Source organism: Apodemus sylvaticus, chromosome 10 (genome assembly GCF_947179515.1).
Source record: "Apodemus sylvaticus chromosome 10, mApoSyl1.1, whole genome shotgun sequence".
Taxonomy (NCBI): Eukaryota; Metazoa; Chordata; class Mammalia; order Rodentia; family Muridae; genus Apodemus; species Apodemus sylvaticus.
This window is the reverse complement of record NC_067481.1, coordinates 36,691,413-36,713,916: the sequence shown is the minus strand read 5'-3', so window position 1 is coordinate 36,713,916 and position 22,504 is coordinate 36,691,413. Positions and strand designations below refer to the sequence as shown.

The 22,504-nt window shown below is 46.1% G+C and overlaps 1 protein-coding gene across 1 annotated transcript in view; it reads right to left on the bottom strand.

The window, feature by feature from the left end:
* Window positions 1-3,420: 3,420 nt before the first annotated feature.
* Window positions 3,421-22,504, bottom strand: part of Ypel2 (yippee like 2) — a 54,720-nt gene continuing 35,636 nt past the window's right edge. The window contains exons 3-5 of the mRNA XM_052195821.1: window positions 11,709-11,752; window positions 10,454-10,562; window positions 3,421-7,639 (exon numbers count right to left, since the gene is read on the bottom strand). Of these exons, the coding sequence (XP_052051781.1) occupies window positions 7,550-7,639; window positions 10,454-10,562; window positions 11,709-11,752 (243 nt within the window). The 3' untranslated portion in view covers window positions 3,421-7,549. The remainder of the gene's footprint in view (window positions 7,640-10,453; window positions 10,563-11,708; window positions 11,753-22,504) is intronic.

Genomic DNA, 22,504 nt, shown 5'->3' with positions numbered 1-22,504 from the left:
AGCCACATCATAAAAAGTCTCTCCCCCAAGTGCTACAAAGATGACACTTAGGCTCAAAGTCAGCTTCTCGGCTTGCTCCACAAGAGTCTGGCACCTCCCATTGCCAGATATGGAGATATCTTAGTCACTTTCATATGCTGAAATGTTGGGTTAAATAGCAATCATTCTTAACTGAAAGCAACAGCTTTTCCTCTCTCCAAAACAATGAAAGAATCAACAGCCAGGCAGTAGTGATACATGCCTTTCTTAATCCCAGCATTAGGGAGGCAGAGGCAGAGGCAGAAGTATTTCTGTGAGTTCAAGACCAGCCTGGACTACAAAGTGAGTTCCAGGACAGCCAGGGCTGTTACCCAGAGACCCTGTCTGGAAAAAACAAGCAACCAAACCAAACCAAAGAGCAACAACAAAAACACCATCAACAGGGTTTTTTGTTTGTTTTTTGTTTTTGTTTGTTTGTTTTTTTGAGACAGGCTTTCTCTGTGGAGCCCTGGCTGTCCTGGAACTTACTCTGCAAAAGGCAGGATTTTTCTCAGGTCCTCAGATCGAACCATAAATGCTAGCTTGATGGCCCCTCCCTACTGTTTTTTTTTTTTTTAATTTTTTGTTTTTAAAAAGACGGGACTCGTCACTGAACCTGCTAGTCAAAAGCTGGCCCTTTTTATTTTGTTGAGACAGACTCATACCTAGCTCAGGCAGGACTCAAACTCGGCTTGTCTCCAAGGATAATCTTACCACTCGTCATTCTCCAACATGGTTCACACAGCGCTGGGGACCAAACTCCTGGGCTGCTACTTGCTGGCTGCATCCCTGGCCTCTAGCCTTGGAGATTCTAAACGTTAAGCAGTTTTGATTTTGTTGAAGATTAAAGGGGAAGAGCTGGACAGGAGAAAAACAGCCATGACCTTTTGGGTGTGAGATCTGTCAAAGGTATCATGGTGGACTGGTGCTACACGAAACAGCTTTATAAGAAGCTGTTTTATAGTTTTGGCTTTTTGAGACAAGGGTTTCTCTGTGTAGCCTCAACTGTCCTGGAACTCTGTAGACCAGGCTGGCCTTGAATGCAGAGAGATCCATCTGCCTCTGTCTCAAGATCAAAGGCATGTGCCACTACCACCCAGCCTTATGGATTTTTGTTTTTGTTGGTTTTTTTTTTTTTTTGGTTTTTTTGTTTTGTTTTGTTTTTTGGTTTTTTGTATTTCAAGACAGCATCTCACAGGTCTCATAGAAACCCTTCCACCCCATTCTTCCCAGTGCCAAGATTACAGCATGAGCCACCAGGCCTACCAAAAAAAATCCCATCTGAGCTTTGGGGATTCTTTTATGGTCTCAGAGCTTTGGTTTTTTCATCTTTAAATGTTAGAACTATTGTAAAGACAAAAAACAGTGTGGAGAATGCAGATCAGCCAAGGCTGACAGACAAGATTATGCCACAAGAAACCAGGGCTGGCTCACTAAAGCTGAAGAAGTGAGGTTCAAGTCTGGAACCTGAGCTAGACCTTGGGTCCCAGTACTAGGGAGGTGGGATCTCTGAGACCTAGGCCATCCAGGCCTACACAGTGAGAACCTATCTAAAAATGAAATGTGCTAGAGAGATGGCCCAGCAGTTAAGAGTACTTGCTTTTGCGGAGGACCCAGGTTCAATTCCCAGCACCCACGTGTCAAGTGACATCTTTGAACTCTAGTTCCAAGGTCCAAAGGGCACAAAAAGGCGCAGGTAAGCAAAACATATATACATATAAGGTAAAATAAATAAATCTAAAAAAATAACCCACCACACCCTACCTTGAACCACCGTATAGGGAAAAACACAAGAGTCATAGGGCTGGAGAGACAGCTCTGAGGTTAAGAGCACTGACTGCTCTTTCCAGAGGTCCTGAGTTCAATTCCCAGCAACCACATGGTGGCTCACAACCATGTCTAACAGGATCTGATACCCTTTTCTTGTGGGCCTGAAGACAGTGTGACAGTATACTCACATATAGAAGATAAATAAATCTTGTAAAAGAAAAAAAACACAAAAACAAACCAAAAAAACTCCAAATAAACCCAAGAATCATGGAGTAAGAGCCATGGTCTGCTTGCTGACCTATCGCCTCCTTGGAGGATGGTGAGATTTCTTGTAGGGTGTTTCAGGAGTGCTTGGGTTTAAGATCCCTGCCCAAGGTTCTGCAAGCAAAGCCTCACGGGTCAGGCAGAGACCCAGGTCCTCCTCCTGCTCTCCCTCCTAGCCTCAGCCCCAGGATGACCGCCTCAGGCAGCACGAGATTAGCTGACTGGCCCAGGACTGGCTGTTGGCTGCACATATTTCTTTCTGATCTCCACAAAAGGCAAACAAGAGTGAGACGATAACAGAAAAGTCTACTGAAGCAAAACAGGTCACAGGAAGGAGACAATGTGCTCAATGACAAGAAAAGACAACCACAGCTGGGCCCAGGCGATAGGTGATAAGTCCTGAGAAGTGAGCATGTGTGTGTGTGTGTGTGTGTGTGTGTGTGTAGATGTGTGTTTAAACAGGATTTCTCTATGTAGCCGGGATCTGTCCTGAAACTCTGTAGACCAGACAGGCCTCAGACTCAGAGATCCTGAGTGCTGGGACTAAAGGTATGTGTCACCATGCCCAGCCCTTGGAAGTAGTTTAAAATACAGAGCATGTGCTGGAGACCTAGCCCAGCAGAGTCCCTGCTTAGTCTAGCCTGCACTAAGACATGGATTCTAGTATAATGTTTATTCTTAAAAAGGCACCAGTACGAGCAGGGCAGTGGTGGCATACACCTGTAATCCCAGCACTCTGGGAGGCAGAGGCAAGTAGATTTCTGAGTTCAAAGCCAGAGTGAGTTCCAGGACAGCCAGGGCTATACAGAGAAACCCTGTCTCCAAAAAAGAAAAAAAAAAAAAAGAAAAAAAAAAGGGCACCATTACTGTATTTAAGTGACTGGTTATTCAAGATTGTTTGCTTGTAAAATATAAACAGCTGGATATTACAGTGACAGATGTTAGTGCTTGTAACCTCCATTTAATACCTGTACAAGATTTGACTTTTATTCATGTATTATAACATGTATTTATCGCCCACTGTCAGCACGCCTCCTTCCTAATGCAATCTTATAGCCAAAGACAATGATGTCATCAGAAAAGCTTTTAGACTCTTAAAAGATGGGTCACGGCAGAGATAACTGGGTAAAAGTCAGTCTGCACTTCTGATAGCTGAGGCCAGGAGAAATGTACAGATGAACAGGAGACCCGGGATGCATTCATTAGCTTGCTATCCTTAAGAGAAATATCCTTTATGGTATCATCTAACAGGTCTATGCCCAGGGCAAGACAGATGGCCTTATGTGGGCTTCTCAGTGATATAATTGTTAAATGTCAACACACACACACACACACACACTCAAAAAAAACCAGATGTTCTCCCAAGAGTTAGTATTTGAAAACTTTATTTTCTCAAATGAGCACCAACACAGATCAGCAATGACAGAAATAACGCACTTCTTACTAATACTGAATCATTATGTACAAATACCGGAAGGAGGTGAAGACAAATTATTCAAAAACAATTGCCTTTGTTATTGAAGCAAAGTGACCTGGGAAAAAAATTCCCACCCAAGAAAGGAACAAACAACAAAAGAAAGAAAAAAGAAAAAAGCAATTCTGAACCCCCAACAAATACAGTTTGTAAACACAGACAGACAGACAGACAGATCCATGATGCACAGTCTGGGCCAGCTGGGAAAAGGAAGCTGATCCCTGTTCCCAGACCACTGTAAGATACTGGACAGATCCAATCCCAGGGGGGCAACGGCTTTGTGGTACATTTCATGACTATATAGTAATTTTTATTAATCAATCACGATTTAAAAGACAATCTTTCCCAGTCAGAGAACTAGCATTTCCATTGAGGCAGATTTTTTTAATATAAAAGTTGTGTTCAACATTTGATTTACCAGCCTCTGCCTGAACCTCAAGCGATCTAACCTTTAAAAGAAAAAAAAGCTATTTTGTTTTGTTGTTACTTTCCTTTTAACCAGATAACATCTAATATGACATGGCTTCTAGACCACCCAGAGCCCTGGGATGCCAAGCTGATCTGCTCCCGTCTCAGAAGCGCAGACTTCACTCTGGCTATCTTCACAGAATCGCTTCACAGGCTGTAGAAGCTGAACACATAGAGGAAGAACTGGCCACAGCTCCCCATTCAGGGAAAGAAACTCTTGCTTTGGGCTCTTGGTCCACTCACACATGGAAACCAGAGAGGGAAAACTCTGTGCCCAGGGTGTAAACTGTAGTTCATAGTGTCATTAGGAAACAGAAAAATGAAACACACACACACACACACACACACAGTCTATTCCAATTTCTTGGAAGGTCTCCCAACTATAGTAATTACTCTTAAGTTGTTACTACTAAGCTTGTTTCTTTTCTAGCCAATACTGGGCAAGAAAGTATCAATCAATTCACAACCTGGTACTTTACTAGTCTGTTCTGCTGGGTAAAAAATGGAAACAAAACTGCAAAAATGTTTTAAAGCCTCAATTCATTTTATAGTGACAGATCCTTAAAGAAAAAACGTATCTTGATGATTATTTTTTCCCTTAAAATATACTCCAAGAAACACAGAGGAAGCTACAGAATTGAAAATAAACGTGCTCTCAGGGAATCTGAGAATACAGCACCAAATATATTATTTAAAAAATTAAATATTATTTACAAAAGTATATTTCACAAGCAACTGTATAGATATATATATACTTGGAAATCTTATTATAAAGGGGATACCTCTTTTGTACACATTGATTCACCAGCTAAGATTTTTACTTTATCTACATGATCTGTCAGAGGAGCTGGGCAGTCCTCAGTCAGGTTCACTGAGAGCTAATGAGCGTCAAGTTTGGCTATGCTTGACTCGTGATTTACTAATCAGCAGCCTGGGGGAGACATGGGGTGGGGTGGGGTCGGGTGGGTGTATTCCAGGGCAGCCACATCCCCATCACCCACAGCGGCACAGGGCAGATGGAACAAGAGCTGGCCAGATGGACTTCAAAATGAAGGTAGCTGGCGGCTGAGGTACAGACCTTCAGGCCTTCCCTTTCTCCTCTCTTCCGTCCTTGCCTACCCCTGCCCAAGTTCACCCAGTCAACTTCCCATTCCCTCTGTGGAGTGAAGGGATGAGGTCTTTGGTTATGCTGAATCAATCATTTGGTGAGGAAAAAATAAAGAAGAAACTGACCGGGAGGCCTTGGGTGCATGAGTCTGCCGCTCGGCTGCGGACTTGCTAATACTGCTGAGTGTTAGGTGGACGAACCGTGAGTGGGGCTGAGGACGGGCATAAGAAGCACTTTTGGTTTCACTGTCACAAAGGGAAGCCTGATGAGTTTTGGTCCCACCCCAAAAACTTGTAGTTCAAGTACCCTGCCCCTGGAACAAACTGGTCTCCTTTCTCCAACCCATGAGGATTCCAGGGCACCACGGACCCAGTTTCTTCATGTCACCACCTTTAGTTTTAAAGAAACTACATAGCTTTAACCCCCAACCCCTAATTAAAAAAAGGGGGGGGTGTAGTATATAGCCAGGTATTCCCTGAGCAGAGGGTCTAACCAAATCTTTAAATGAAGGCCACATCCTCAGACAGGATAAAAAGGGGACAACGGATGACTCTCGGAGCTGGCAAACCAGCTTAGGAATGTGAAAGTGGAAAAATGTGTGTCACTGACAACTTGAGCTTGGGAGCCATCGGTGGTTTTTCCGGAACCAAAACCCAATCCCCCAATCCCTGGGCCTTGCAGTCCAGTGGCTGGGGCAGGAGGCAGAGCTAGTCTTCCAGGGCCCAGGACAAGCAGACTTGAACAAAATTCTGTTTCTAGGAATCCTTTTGTGTCCCAGAAGACACAGTCTACCGAGCTGGCTGACTTTCTATTGCCCTGGCAAGTCTCAATGTGTCCCTTTCCAGATCAGGACATGAGGGACAAAGCCATGTCCACCACAGCTCTCTCCTTGTTGGAATCTGGTTCTGCTGAAGATGCAGACTGGAAAATGGTGGGCTGCTTTAGCCAATCTCTGAGCTCACCATTGCTCCCTCTTTTCTTGGGCTTTCTGTCATAGGTAAATTTTCCTGAAGGACCAGCCTAGTTAGAGAATAAGAGAAGTACCTAATACGCCCATATTTTAACATTATTTTCTGCCTAAGAAATAAATGAAATTGATTCAACCGCGTTTCGGCCATGATCCACACAATAGCTAGATTGCTGCAAAACAGCCTTCACAGTGTTGATTACATACAATAAATTCTTTTTCATTTCAAGAGACTTACAGGGATTTTTTTTCTCCCCATCCCTAACTCGAGGAAGCTTGGGTGGGGTGGGTGAAGGAGTAATATTGAATCTGTAATCCCTCCCCACTGCTGGACCACATCGTCAAAAGATGTCTCTCCACATTGGAGATTTGGGTCCAAGAATGGAGGCATGAGGGATGGAATCTTGGATCTTTGTTTCCCAGGTTATGGTGATGGAATTGGAGGGGGGAAAAACACCTCAAAACTCGAACACTGTGCACAAAGAACTGCTGGTCCCATGAAAGCTACTGAACATCCAATGAGGAGAGATGTGTGAAGCCTGCACCGGCTCAAACCTAAGCCGCTCCTCCCAGAACCTTGCCCCTGCAGAACTGCTGACTGGTTCTCATTTTTTACACTTCCTGCTTGCTATCAGGAGTTCCCAGGCTCCAGCAACTCCTCCTGCCCCTGGTTCCCCTCCATCACTGCTTTTACTGTGCTTCGGGATAAATGGTACATTCCCATCTTGCATCTTGCATCTTTTCCTACAACAGCTAAGGAGACCAGGAGGTGAGAGGGCAGAGACACTAAAACCCATTGAGCTTTACTCCCCACACCACACTCCATTCTCTTCAGCAGGACCTTCTCCAGTCAAGGTCCAGAATCCTAGGGTCTTGCCCTGTCAGCTAGAAACAGTGCTGCTTCTTGTGCTAATCCGCTGTCCTGGCACATCTGATGCTAGGCAGGAGTTTGTCAGAGAGAACAAAAGCCATGAGGTATTTTTTTTTCTCTTTGTCCTTTTGAAGAAGTCAATTATTTCAAGCCTAGGTTACCAGGTCTCAAAGAGCGGTACAGTTTTGTTCCACCCTCCTGCCCCTTCCCTAATCCCAGGACTCTCGGGTTCCCCTTTTCTGTTCCTCATGCCCACGTGCCACTGTTCTGACAGGCCATTAGGTAGTTGTCATGTGGGCGGGGCCCCCTTTTCAAGTCGGGCTGCCACTACGCAGCCAAGGGTCCGGTCCACTCATAACTGGTTTTCAGCCAACACTAGAACAGAGAAGCCAAGATCAACTCACAAACAGATACAAAGCAAAGAGACAGAGAGACAGTGATTTAGAGGCCAGTCATCAAAATGATGGCGTCAGGGTGGGAGGATGCCCCCTGATGGCAAGGCCCCTAAGTAGATGGAACTGTGTTCAGTCACTCTCTCACGCTTGGGTAGAATGTTCAGTTGGGTGGCATTCACGTGGATGCTGGACCGGATGGATGGATGCTATCAGGTCAATCCCAGCCATTGTCCTTGATCATGTGTGCTAGTTCAATGATGTATTTGCCTTCTTTATATTTCTGACTGCTTTCAAAAGCATGTTCCTATAAAACAGAGGAAGAGAAAAAAAGACATGGAGTGACCAAAGGCAGAGATGACTGCTGAGACGCAGAAGCAGCACTGCTGTGGCTGATGACAGGTGTCTGGACGGTCGTCAGGCGCTCACACACCCAGCACTCCAGTACACAGCCATCCCGAGTTCCTGCTGCTAACAGCACAACTGAGGACATCCCGGCTTCCCCAGTAGCATGACAGAATTTATTTGGATCATTCCTCTTTTAGACCTTTGCTCAAAGGTCACCATCTCAGTAAGTTCTTTCCCTGCTACTCAACCTGAAATCCCAATTTCACCTGTGGGTGGCACCACGCTGCTGCCCCCTTCTCTCCAACACCTTCCCTCGTCCCCATTCTCAGTGCGCCTTCCTCTCCAACATACACACACACACACACACACACACATCCCATGTAGTCACTTTCTGTTGCCTTAATGCAATAAAAACTTTAAGCAAAGAAGAGATGTTCTTGCTTTGCACACTGCTGTATTCCTAGAAGACTGAAAGCCAGAAAATAGGCCTTCAGTAAACAGATGAAAGGCAGCTGCTGAATCTGGAAGCCAACTGGGAACTCTAGAGTTGAGGACAACCTTGGTCATGTAAAGATTTTTTTTTTTAAAAGAAAAAAAAATCCTGAAAAGTGGCGCATACCTTTGATCCTGACACTCCGGAGGTAGAGGCAGGCAGGCCTGTGTGAGTTCCAGGCCAGCTAAAGCTACATAGTGATCCCTGTTTTAAGATGATGATCATTCACACTCATACATGTGAGTTCTTTAGGGAACTGGCAATTATGAGGCTTACTAGAAGTCTGCCTTACAGACTTTCCATGTTTCTATGTTATTTCTATTAGTTTCTAGGAGCACAGAGAAGCCTGGTTATCATCTTAAGATATACTTGTCATGCCTAAGTGGGATAGCAAGAGAAATCAATACTCAGGCCAACCAGGTCTTATTTTCTGTTTTCACTGTTTCCATGTCAGGTAAATCAAGTGTTTTTCTCTCACTGCTGTTCTCCAGGGCGATAGACACTGCCGAACCCCTCCCACCCCACCCTTTCCACCTAACTGGCAGGTTGCTTCCACCCCTGTGGGGCCTTCTCAGCGAGCCCCACAGAAGCCATCCTGCCCAATGTAGAACAAAGGACTCTCTTGCATGCAGAGAGGAAGCACACAAGCATTAGACGCTATCTCAGAACACTGGTCCCTGAAACCATTTGGGTAATGGCAGAGGCACAAGCAGTAGACAAGTGGCCCTTCTGGCCGAGCCTCTGAGATCAGTAAAAAAACCAAATCCTACTGTTAAGTAGGTTCCGACAAAATATTAATTTGAACTACAGCTTCTTTTGGTTTTCAAGACAGGGTCTTCTGTGCATCCCTGGCTGTCCCGGAACTCAGAGGTCAGCTTGCCTCTGCCTCCCAAGTGCTAGGATTGGAGGCATGTGCTGCCACCATCCATCGGGACACTACTAGTGAACTACAACTTGTATTTCAGAACCTGGGGGCTTTGTGCTTTAGAACAAGAGTTCAGACTTTAAGTTCTCTTGTTGAGTGAAGGATCCGTCTATAAAGTGAGGAGAAGAGGGGAGTCAGGTGACTAGGCAGAGAACGCACAAACATCCATACACACAACTGTGGACTCAGCAGAATGTCCTGACACTTCACTGTTTTCTGGCTCTGTGTGTGTGTGTGCGCGCGCGCTGTGCTATGATATAAGATCTGCTGTGCCTGTGTTTAGGACAGAAGTGAAGAGTAAGAACACTAGGGTGAGTTTTCCTCAGGCACCAAGGGGCATTCCTATAATCCCTTCTCTGGTAATCAGAGGCAGGAAGAAGGAACACAGCCTGGCCTACACTGAGTTCCCAGCCATCCTGTGATGCAGGGTTTTCTATTAAATAGATGAAAAGAAAAGAAAATCCACCCACCTACCCACCCACCCACCCTCCGGCATCTGTGATGGTGGCACTGGACTCCAGCAAGAAGAGTCAGTAATCTGGGTCAGTCTCTGGAACTGCTCACTTAATCAACTGATTAGCTACTCAGTCAGTGTGTATAGCAGCGAATCCCAATCTGTGAGTCGCAGCCCCTCAGGCAAACCTCGGTCTCCAAAAATACTCACATCATCATTCATAACAGTAGCAAAATTACAGTTATAAAGCAGCAACAAAAATAATCTATGGTATGAGGCTCATCAGAACATGAGGAACTGTATTAAAGGGTCACAGAATTAGGAAGGTTGAGAATCACTGCTCCGCAGGTTGCTCTGTGAGTTCACAAAAGAGCAGAACAGAGTTGGGTACACCAAGGTCATACCAGCCATCGGAAGGTGTGTTTGCCATAGGTTAATGTCAAATGCCCTCCTCAGTTATTTTTTTGAGAGTATAAAATCAGGAGCTCAGTGACTGGCTAGACAGGCTGCCTCAAGGATTCTCCTGGTCTCTGCCTACAGAGACCTCCAGGATTACAAGCATGTATTGCTGCACCTGGCTCTTTCCAAGGGTGCTGGGGGATCAGAACTCAAGTCCTCATGTTTACGGACAAGCATTTTGCTGACTGAACCATCTTCCAAGTGTTCTTACACAGTAAGCTTTCAGGAGATGCTTTACAGTCCTGTTAATAAATGAACTCATGCGCTCCCACTGAAGTGTTTGTTTCCAGGGCAGGTGAAGGAATGAGCAGGGATTACCTGTCTCACAAAGGCACGAGCCCCCAGGGCTAAGGGCAGTCTTTGGAAGAAAGCATCCCTTAGCCAGGAGGCCCTGTGCTATTGCTCCCTCATAGCCCCTCCCCCCAGGCTCTTCTATACTTACATATTTCCAGCCCAAAGTGGTTTTGCAGTTTTCACAGTAAATGTCTGCGACAGCATGTAGTCCTGTTAGCAACACCCGCTCTTCTGCAGGCCCACAGCCCACATTAACTCTACGCCAAAGACAGAAAGAGAGAGCGAGCGGGTGGTTAGTCAGAAGGATAAACAACTATTAGTCATTCAAGCTGAGCTTCTGGCAAAACCAACTGGACAGGGCTACTCCCAGGGAAGCCAACAGGGAGGGGAAAAATGGTCTAAAGCTGAAATGAAAAACATCCATCTCCTCAAAGGTAACCACATGGAAATGTCTCAGTGGGAATAAATCCTAGATTTGCAAGATTCGATGCTGTGGGTTGACCAAAATAGCACTGGGTGACAGTTTGCTAAGGATTTAAATTTTCTGACATAAAAATTTTAATTTTGTAACTAAAAGAAAAGCGGTATTACATTTACTTGTCGGGTGGACACACACATGCTGTGTGTGGTGCATGTGTGGAGGTAAGGACGGCTTTGGGGATGGGTTCTCTCCTCCCACAGGAAGCTTAGATTTCTAGCGATCCAGCCCCGTGTTGTCAGGCTTGGCAGCACGGCCTCAGCTGTCTCTTCGTCCCTAGTCTTGTAACTGAAAGGCAGATTCGCAGCCTTGAGATGGGTCCACAGGCGTGACCGAGGGACACCTGAGACGGTGAACAAGACCATGTGTTTCAGTCCTTATCATAAGGATGAGTAAGCGGTATCACACATGCTTTGCAGAACACCTGTTTCAAGGAATGTGCTACATTTCCTTTCACAGTTTATCAGATGTCTGTGAGCCTTGTCTTCCTATCCTGGAGGCTGTGAATCCCATGTCCATGGTGACACGGGCTGTGCCGACATCCTCTGCAGAAGGGATGAGTTCTTCCCAAGCCTTCCCCCTAACACGGGTTCTTCTCTCCTACCACCACTCCCAGCCCCATCCCATCACAAATCTCAGGTCTGGTTGACCTCCATGCTGAAGTGTAGCAGAGGCCCCTCTAAGCCTTCCCTGGGGAAAGACCCAGTGGTGCTGGGGACACTGTATCGAGCAGATTATTTTTAGTTGGAGATGCTGCCAAAGTCCCCTAAGGTAACTATCAATGGTTAATGGGAGTGCGCCTAGGGATTTTATCATTATTAATATTACTAAGGCAGAGGTCATTACTGAATCAGAGACTGGAGTGCTTTCCCCACTCCTCAAGACTTGCACCCAATAAACAGATGCCCCAATCAGAGATACTCACACTGAGTTGAAGAGGTAGGCTCGCCCTTGACTTCCCTGGAAGGACTGAAATACAAGAAGACAAATCAATAGTTAGACATCCATGTTACTTATTTGGGAAATCAACCCCAAATCACAACAAACCTGACCTTCCATGCAGAAGGGAGCACGCGGCCAGCAAGATGTCTAGCTGGCAGGTGGTTTGAGGCAGGAGGTGGTGAGGACGGAATAAACAGTTCAGAGATCAAGGCAGCCCACACACTTGGCTATTTTTACCAGCTCAGGTGACTTGAGGGACAGGGGTACAGATTACAAGAGAGTAGCCAGGCTGGTGTGGTGATGGTACAGTGTGTAACACCAGCACCTGGGAAGCTATGGCCAACCTGGGACACACTGAGAAAGTTGATCATTATTTAACAACACAACTCCAGGTAATTAAATACCCCTTTATTCTTGGCACTGCCTGACAATTTACTGATAGAATTTAATCTGTACCACCTTTCCTGGCTTGACCTGACGTCAGCTCTCTATGCTGGCCGGCGCTTCACACAGTGACTAGGCATGGGAAACCAGTTATGGACACTTTGGTTTGCCCTCTTCTCACTCAGACCCCAGCACAAGATGCTGCACTCATCACCTGCCTTGTCCTGGTCAGTTCTACCCCCTACCCGGGTCAGTTCTACTCCAGGCCTCCTCTTCTGATGTGTGAAGTGGTCTCAGTGATGCCCACTGTGCAGAAGTCTCATTTCACTCTCTAGCTTGGCCTGTCTTCTGGCTTGTCGGTGACAGGATGGAACAGAAAGGAGCCAGGGCTTTCTATGCGATCTGGCATCTACCTCCAATAGCACAGGTTTCCCTCCTCTGGTCTCACTGAGCTGTCTGGCTGACATGAGCCTGCCATGTTCTGCCTCGCTGCTTGCATCTTTAATGTGGTATGACAACTGTATCCCAATTTAACTTCCTAGTCAGCTCTGGGGGAGGGGTGCGGGGGGGGGGGACCAGTATAAAAACAGACAAGGAAACAAGGAACTCTGAAGAAATCTGGGGCGTCTAGCTGTCAGAGGACTAAAAGCACCAGATGGGGCTCAGATCACTGTGCCTAAGACAGCCATTCTGTCAGGAGTGCATGTCTTCAGGGTCGGTGCCTCCAGCCAGAGAAAAGCAGACTTCCTGTGGAGGAACTGCTAACTGGAACAGCTGGATTGCTGGATGCCTTCCTGCCCAGGTGCAGCTCAAGGAGCAAGCAGATATTTACCAGCTGTCGTCCAGACCTGAACCATGGTTCCTGAAACAGCCCAGGGAGCGTATGACCTCGGGGCACACGGGAGCTGCTCTGGGAACCATGACCTATAAAACTGTACACAACGGTCCCTGTGACAAAGCCTAGACTTTACACAAACTGCTCAAGGGGACAGAAGCTGCCCACGTAGTGACTCCCTCTGTAGCTACCTACTTCAACGTTGTGCCCGATGCTGTATCCCACGCCTAGCTGCACTCAGTGCTGAACCTCCCAGCTTTGTCCACGGCTCTCTGACCTCCCCAGGAAGTCACACAACCAACACCTATGTTTTTCTTTGCATCTGGATTTTAAAAAAACAAAAATTTAAAAGATTTATTTATGTATGAGTACACTGGAGCTATCTTCAGACACACCAGAAGAGGGCACTGGATCCCATTACAGATGTTTGTGAGACACTATGTGGTTGCTGGGAATTGAACTCAGGACCTCTTGAAGAGCACTCAGTGCTCTTAACCATTAAGTGATGTCTCCAGCCCTTGAATTTAAAAATTTTAAATCAAATTCCTTCTCTATGCTGTGAGCCTCAGAGGTATAGCTTACATCTTCAGGCTCTCTCCAAATCCCGCAGCATGTGACTCTGGCACATAATAATTGCTTATTTTTATTTTGAAGAGTCTCATTAGGTATCCCAGACTGGCCTTGAACTCCCAGTAATCCTCCTGCTTCAGCCTCCACAGCTGTTAGTATCGTGGGTGTGAGCCATTACATCCAGCTCAAGTACCACATAAACATATCCCAGTGAACTGTGTTTTTCTATTGGGGCGCATTATTACACGGGTTTTGATATCTGCAGTATGCACAGGAAGCATCACCACGATCAAGATTAAGGATAATCACCAGGCCTGGTGGCATTGGCTTATATAGCATTTCAGAAAACCAGTTTTGGTTTTTTTTTTTGTGGCAGGATTACTCATATTCGTGTGTGTGTGTGTGTGTGTGTGTGTGTGTGTGTGTGTGTGTATCATATCCCTGGTTGGCCTGGAACTCACTGGGTATATGGAACTGGCTTCCTGTGCCTGGGATTAAGACATGCACCACCACACTAGACTATAAGAAATTTTCATCTGGAACTAAGTAGTGTTACTCCCCCCATATCACATATCCTTTCTCCATGTATTCTAGAAATACAAAGTATGTTACAGCCCCCTGCTGAATAACAAGCTAGCAAGTGCATTTACAGTAGGATCTCAGGAATATCACTTAGCATCTATCTGTAAGATAAAAACTTCGGACTATGGGCAGATGTGCATCTGGGGAGAATCAAAGACAGGTGCCACCCTGCAGCTGGCACAGCTCTCAGTTGACTGAAGCCGACCTAGTCTACATAAGACTGTTCCAGGCTAGCCAAGGAAACACAGTGAGACAAAAACAAAGGGCAGAGGGTCCCGATTATTCACCCTACCCCAAGATTTCCTGGGGCCTCTGTCTACGCTCCCTCTGTTCTGTGTCACTATGGCTCCACTGGCAAACCCTGCTTTCTGTCACTCAAACATGTAATTTCTTGTTACACTTTTACTCAGAAGTAAAATAAAAGTAAAAGATGTATTTATAAAATTTAAGATGTGTTTTATTTATGTGTATGTATTTAAATTGATGCCCAAAGGCCAGAAGAGGATGTTGATCTCCTGGAGCTAGAGTTAAGGATGGTTGTGAGCCATCTGGCGTGGGTGCTGGGAACTGAACCCAGGTCCTCTGTAAGAGCAGCAAACGTTCTTAACCACAGAGCCAGATCTCTATCCTCTACCATACCTCTTTCGAAAATTATCCATGTATTAAACCCCAGCTTATTCCTTTGTGTTCTTCTGTGCTGGGATTTCATGTACATTAAACCCAGGCTAGCCCACAGAGCAGCTGTCCCGCTGCCTGTCTTCAGCTCTCAGGTGCCGGGATTACAGCAGGTAACACCGTCCTACCTTTTCCTGTGTTTTCGTGTTTAAAGAACGATCAGAAACTGGTGTGGTGTCCATTACCTGTAATCCCAGCACTTGGGAGGCAGAGGCAGGTAGATTTCTGAGTTTGCGGCCAGCCTGGTCTATAGAGTGAGTTCCAGAAAAACCCTGTATTGAAAAAACCAAAAAAAAAAAAAAAAAAGGAACTCAGAAATCCACCTGCCTCTGCCTCCCAAGTGCTGGAATTAAAGGCGTGTGCTTCTACCACCCGGTGAAAAGCCCAGCCTTGAAAAACCAAAAATGGAATGATCAGAAAATCCAGTCATGGTACAAGCTTTAATCCTGAAGGTGGATCTCATGGGGAATGAGGGTAGAGTCTGAGGCCAGCCAGAGCTAGAAAGCAAGACCCTATCTCAAACACCCCCCCAAACAAAAAAGATGAGAAAGGGTAACAGGGCAAAAACAATGAGTAGTCAACGCGTAAATGTATAAAATGGCCAAACAGTAAAATTGTTAATAACATGAAAAGTGATATAAAATAAAGTAAAGCAATGTAAAACATTTTTAAAAGTTTACTCATGTATTCAAATATTTTGTCTACCTGTATGTCTGCACACCAGAAGAGGCACTGGCGTGTAGCTGCCATGTGATTGCTAGGAATTGAACTCAGGACCTCTGGAGGAACAGCTGGTGCTCTTAACCACTGAGGCATCTCTCCAGCCCCATATAAAATAAAATCCTTATGTCCACAACGTATACACTTTATAGCGGTACATTCATGGAATGCATGCGTATGAACATTAAATGGGTGCTCCCTCGCTTTGCTGACTGGCCACTTGTACTGGAGGTGCCCATCTGCCTAGGCCTAACTCCTGCCAGTCTGACAGATTAAAATTCCTAGAGAGCAGGGGCAGAGCGGGAGGATGGATGGGCAAAGGTGGCCCCCAGGTACGCTGGGACAGGTCCTCTGGACATGTTTGGTGAAGAGTCTGCCGGTACAAGTCCGCGTCCCGCCAAGGTGCTGGACGCGAGCAGGGCTGTCCTGGTGGGAACACGTCCTCAGGTGAGCCCACAGATGCAGCACTGGCGGCTCTGTTTCCTCAGCCTGGCACTCATAGCCAGATGCATATTTTTTTTTCTTTAAGGCAGAAGTCTGCACACTCTTCTACCATAGCTTTCCTACCCCGGGGACCCTGCCAACTCAACATTTATGATGAGAAAAACAGACACTGAGAACAACGGGCTTCTTGCAAATAGACACAGACAAGAATAGCCCGGCTGGGTCACTGTATCCTGTGGGGCCCAGCCTAGCCCAGCCTAGCACAACCTGGCACGGCCTGGTGTGTTCCCTTGGGTGGGGACGCCGAAAGGGAGCTCAGGAAGCAACTGAAATCAAGCAAACAGAATTCAGACAGGAGATGCCGAACAGACTGGCAGACACATTTGTTTGCTGTCATTACTGCCTGGCAACAAGGCAGTTCTTTTACATGTTGTGTGTCAACCAAGGCTGGTGTGCAGGCCTTCAACGTGAGGATTTTTGTTTTGTTTTCTTTCAAGCCACACAAAACTTTTCTCCTATCCTTTATGGTACAGTTCTAGTGGCGGGCCCAGCCCTTCCAGCCAGCTCAATGAAACGGAAAGGGCTTTGAGTTTCCTGTTTGGTAGCCAAAACCACTCATTTCTGGCCCTGTTGGGAGTCTGGAAGGCAGCAAGTCTGTCTTAAAGTAGAACTGCTGGAGCCTGGTGTGGTGGTACACATTTGTCAGCCGCAGAAGGAATGCAGATTCGAGGCCAGTGTGGGCTACACAGCAAGACCCTTTCTCAAAATGAGAAAAATGAACAGGCTTCGCAGCACACAGTTGTAATGGGGGTGGAGGGTAGCCAAATGCAGAGGTGTGGGTGAATATGTGACCCCTGGGAATGGACAGAGCCCTTGGTCATCTAAGGTATGAGGAAGATGCAGGTTCCAAACCTGGCAGTGCCGTTCCCACTTGAGCATCTCTTAGCTTTTTTTTTTTTAAACATCTGTGAGTGAAATCACGCCTGCTTCACAGGGCAGTTAAGAACAGGGACCATAGCAAGGTGAGCCTGTCTCCCTGAAGGCTTCTCAGGAGCCCGAGGGGGACATGAAAAGCAAACTCAACCCCTCAAGCCCCTTTTTCTTTGATAACTTTGACCTTTTGGCCTTAAAAAATTAGTTTTTGTGTCCAAGTGTTTTATATAGGTTTGTACACGTGCATTGCACATGTGTCTGGTACCCAGAGGTCAGAAGAGGGCATCAGATCCCCTGGAACTAAAGTTACAGATGGCTTTGCTCTGCCATGGGGGTGCTAGAGATACAATCCAGGGCCACCCCGAGATCACCAAGTGCTTTTGACAGCTCAATCTTTCTCCAGCCTCGCTCTTAGAATGACAAAAGGTGAAGTGTCCCTCTTCGCAACTCAAGTGTCTGTCTTCATAAAAAAGGAGAATGAGGTTAGTGAGTTCAAGACCAGCCTGGGATAGAACAGAAGATTCTGACTCAGAAATGCTTGAGCCCTGAAAAGGATGGAACCGTGACTTAAATATTCAGTGGATCTTGGTGTAGTCACAGGTTGTACAGTCATTACCACTATCTAATTCCAGAACATTCTCACACTACAAAACCTCACAGCACCAGCAACCAATCATCCTTTGTCTCTCTTGCCTCAGCCTCTGGTAGCAGGGTGCACTTCTACCTCAGTAGAGCAGCTGCACAAGGCACTATACTGAAGAGGTGGTTAAAGCACCTTATCAGGACGGTAGCGTGAGTATTTGGGTAGAGGGATCAAGGAGGATTAGTAAGATCTTTTCCCTTGGAATTCTGGCTGGCGCCACCCCTGACCCAGCAGGAAACAGATGCGCTGTGTTATGAGAAAGGGTCAGGTCAGCCACTTTCCCATTATTCAGTCTCATTCTTTTCTCTATCATTAATGTCTATGGGGTTGTCTAGTGTCAATGCAACGGCCTGGCCCAAATAGCACTAGATCCTGCCTGGACCTCATCCTGGATGAAGCACATGGAGACGTGGAGAGAGGAGAATTGTGAACAATGCCAGAAACTCCCAGAGTTAGAACACACGTGCAGTTTAGCTAAGAGCAAGCATTTCTTCTGCAACAAGAACCAAAGGAAATGGACTCACGTGGAAACACGGGGGAAGGGTTAATTGTAAAGGAATTTCCTGACTGTGATTTCCACACTGGGACATAGGTCACCAGGAAAGACGGGGATAAAATAAAGCCATTTGTGTATCTTCATGACTTACCCAAAACTTTCACACAGAGATCTAGAAAGGTCAGTGGTGAGAAGCCTGGCGTGGTGATGTGCCTGTAATCCCAGCGCACCAGAGGCAGAGGCAGAAGAAGGCCTCTGGGTTGAAGTGCTGAGTACCTTGTAACCCAGAGTTACATACAACAGGGAAACTGACAAACAGACAGATGGAAAGGAACTCCTGCAGGATGGCTTCCTGGGGTCTCTCCTGCATGCCTGTGGCCTACAGGTCTCATTTATCCTCACAAACTTTACACGGGGCAGAAGGAATTGGTTCTAAAGGAAGAAATATCTGCTGTGCACAGGAGGATTCAGGGCCTTGGGTGCTTCTATCCACTGCTAAAAGGCAGAGTCTGGGATCTACACCCTTTGACCTTGAGACCTACCCCATACCCAGTCCTGTTGAGCCATGTGACCAGTAGTTTCAAGGCTGGGCCTGAGGACAGGTGATGTCCCTGCTCACAGTCATGTCTGCGTGTATCTGTTAAAGAGGATGCAGGCAGCTTTGGTGTCTAGGCCTTGGACCAGCTCTCACTGGCTGCACATCCCTGGCTAAGTCACTTCTGAGCCTTGGGGAACCAAAGGCAGAAGGGTTTTGAAAACAGTACCTATGATATGCTAGACAAGGAGGATGTTGTGATAATTAGGTGCGTGTGTGCATACAGTAGGCACACAGCCTGCTTCATAGACAGGTCTTGATAAGTGCTTCCTTAGTACGTGTTTCCTTTCATACAAGGATAGCTTTTAGAGAGCTCACACCAGGCCTCCCAGATGCCCTTCCAAATCACCTTTGAGCTCAGACCCCCACAGGCTCCTTCCTCACTGTCCTAGGGATAGCCTCGAACAGACTTGGTGAACTAAGGGTAGGCTACACTTCCCAGTCTGTGGAAGTGGGTTTGAGTGGTAAGTCCCAATGTAAACACAACCAGCCAGTGAGAAGACAGCTGTTAGCGGTCCTTAAACGGTCCTCAGTCCTTCCCCTCTGCCCACAGAGAAATAAGGACTGGCAAATGCTCAGTCTTCAGCTCTACAGAGTAGAGGACGCCCAAACTCACACACCCTGTCCCCTAGGACAAAGGTTGGCAAGTCACCCTTACAAGGCCTGCTTAGGAAAGCGACCTTTTCTGAACTGGCCACTGAGGGTGGAGGAATGATGTAATGGCAGCCAGCCACTGGGCCCTTTGCAATTCAAATATAAAACCAAAAACTTCCAAGAGAGTATTCATGCTGGAGCTCAAAGCCATGGGGCCTGTGAAAATAATTCAGAGCTGCTATTATCTAAAAGTGCCATGCTTGAAGAATAAATATCAATATTTCTATTTCACAGTATTTAAAATATATCAAATAATGTAAAAATCAAAATATCTGCTGACTTATATATCAGTCTGCATTACTCCCAAAATCTATGGGGCTCTTGTTAATGAAATATCCTTAGAGTCCTAAGGATAGCGGGCGGTGGTGGCACACGCCTGTAATCCCAGCACTTGGGAGGCAGAGGCAGGCGGATTTCTGAGTTCAAGGCCAGCCTGGTCTACAGAGTGAGTTCCAGGACAGCCAGGGCTACAGAGAAACCCTGTCTCGAAAAAACCAAAAAAAAAAAAAAAAAAAAAAAAAAAAAGTCCTAAGGATAACTATGAAGTCTGTGGTTAAAAAAAAAAATGGACTCCTAATGAATCAGCTTCCAGTACCTTCCAAGGCTAAAGCCACATGATCTACAGAAACAAAACAAAACAAAAATAGCAAACAAATAAAAAGCTGCCATGCTTTCTAACTATTTTTAGCAATTGCTGCAGTGAAATTGGAGAGAGTTAATAATGCATGAGATTGAAGTGGTTCACTCTAAGGATGGGGATGAGGGCAAGATGGCTCGGCGGGTTAAGGCGCTTGCTGAGCCTGATGATGAGTTCATTCCCCAGGTCACAAAGTGGACGGGGGAGTTGGGGAGAAGGCCGGATAACGGTCATGTCTCATGCCAATACGGTACTTAGTGTATGCCAGGTATGTGATCTGAACACAATCCTCTAAGCAATATGATGGGGAAATTAAATTACCCCTGCCCACCCACTTTACGGATGCAGAAAACACAAAGTGGTTAAGAAATAAATAAGTAAAACCTGGAGAATTAAGAATGGGTAACAAGGGTATTGTATACATGACATTCAAAGGAAGAGACTTAGTCTTAAATGAATGTACTTGCAGGCTCCAGAGTTACAGAACACAGTGCATGTTATAGATTTCACTTCCAAAACAAGAGTTTAAGCAAAGCCCAGTGCCTACAGGAACCTCCGGCTTCCCCCAACTGGTGTGGGTCAAGGTCAGGATGGAAGCCTATGGCTTCTGACCTCAGGTCCCAAGATTCCCCTAGCAGGTGTTCCCTGGGGAAAGCTGTCTCTTTGATGAAGAGGGCTGGGTCAGTCTGTCAGAACTGGTGAGATCTAACAGGCTAGTCAAATACCTCTGCTTGGAGGCTGTATTTACTTAATGGTACAAATTTAATTATCTTGCTCTAGTGAGTTTACCTTCAATGAAGACAGCACAGGGTTCAAGCCTTCAGGATTAAGCACACCACTGTGAATTAATGAATTCGAATTCTGAGTTACCAGTCAGCTTCCTAGGAGTTTTGTTATACAGTGAACCGGTTCAGAGTTGGCTCACTCAGAGTAAACGAAAGAGAAAACAAAATCTTGATTTATGGGCCCACGGTGCTTAAGGCTAACTGAGGACCACCCAGGGAATGCTCTGCGCCCGGGACTAAAAACAGCTTTTCCGCCTCACTACTGAATGATTATTGTACGACACTTGAAATAAATAATTCAAAGCTAAGAAGTTAGCTTTTAGCTTTTTAGGCTCCTTAAAAATCCTTTCCTTGGCAAAGAAGGATTAGCAGAAGACTGTTTGGGACTTGTACAGCAAATGCGCCAGTAATCACGGTCCCTTGAAAGTGTGTGTAGTGGGCTGTGCTTGCGGTGTCCTGGAAGCCCTCCAGACACCGCAAGGACTTTATCTTGTTTATTTCACATGGTTCTTCTTGCCTGAATGGCAACCAAATCTCAGCTCATTTTTAGAGCAAACTCACTTCCTTCTGAGTCAACTCATGTTCTGGCCGATTGATCCTACATTCACAAATTCCTCAAAAGAGCTGAGCTAGCCCTTTCTCTCAGAGCTGCCTGAGTTTCCCATGCTACTTTAATTCTTTGGGTTGTCTATTTGAAGGAACCTGAATAGCAGAGGCAGATAAATCTGAGGTCTAGGCTAGCCTGGTCTATGAGGCTAGTTCTAGGCCATCCACAGCCAGATAATAAAACCGGGCTCAAAATGTGTGTGTCTGTCTATGTGTATGTGTCTATGTATGTTTATGTCTGTATGGTCTGTGTGTCTATGTGTGCATGTGTGTGTCTGTGTTGGGGAGGGCAGCTCTCTAAGCATAGAAGACCTGGTGACAGAACTAACTAGGTTTGTGTTAAGTACCTTGTGATAGCTGTACAAGGCTGAAATCTTCTAGGGACAAATTTCTCAGAACATTCTGCGGACACATGACTGTGCTCGGGCAAGAGACTTAATCCGTGGTTCTAGCATTTTGTCATGAGCTTCATGTGCCTCTGGTCCCCAGTTCCTCCTCTGTGCATTGGGATGACAATGTCCACTTCCCTCAGGTATCCTCTCCATTTTCTACACACAATTTGGCTTTCCGTCTTCCTGCCCACACCCTATGTGTCTGGGCCTCATGCTCAATACCTCCTTCTCCTCCTGGAGATGCTAATCAGCATACAAGGCTTTAAGTAATTTTGCTTCAGGTTGGTTCAAATCAAAGAGGTTAATAAAAATGTTCTTTCCTGCAGGGGCCGCTGTCCAGTGCATACCATTATCAGCATCTTCCCATCTCCAGCTTCTACCTTTGCATACCTTTCTCTAGGGACTGGGTTTAGGGGACTTGGATGATACAGTCATGAAGTCAGATACATTACTTAAAAAGTCATGATCAACAGTGAGAGGAGAAGCTAAGGCAAAAGGAGTCCAAGACTAGCTTGGCAATGCAGTAAACTCCAGGCTACCTGAACGCCATAAAAAAAAAAAATCCTGGAGTTCAGGTGGATCTCTGTGAGCATCAGACCTCATCTACATAGTGCGTTCGAGGACAGCCAGAGCTACACAGTGAGATCATATCTCAGCATGGAAAAAAAGAGGATGTGAGGGAGGGGAGTGTCCCTGTGAGAGTCTCTGACTGAAACTCCAGGTAGAGCACTAAGTGCTTACTAAAGGGAAAAAGCTACAGACACAAGACTCCTGGTATTTCTGGCTCCCCAGAAATAGAACATAACCGGACCAGAGTAACCAGGTGAT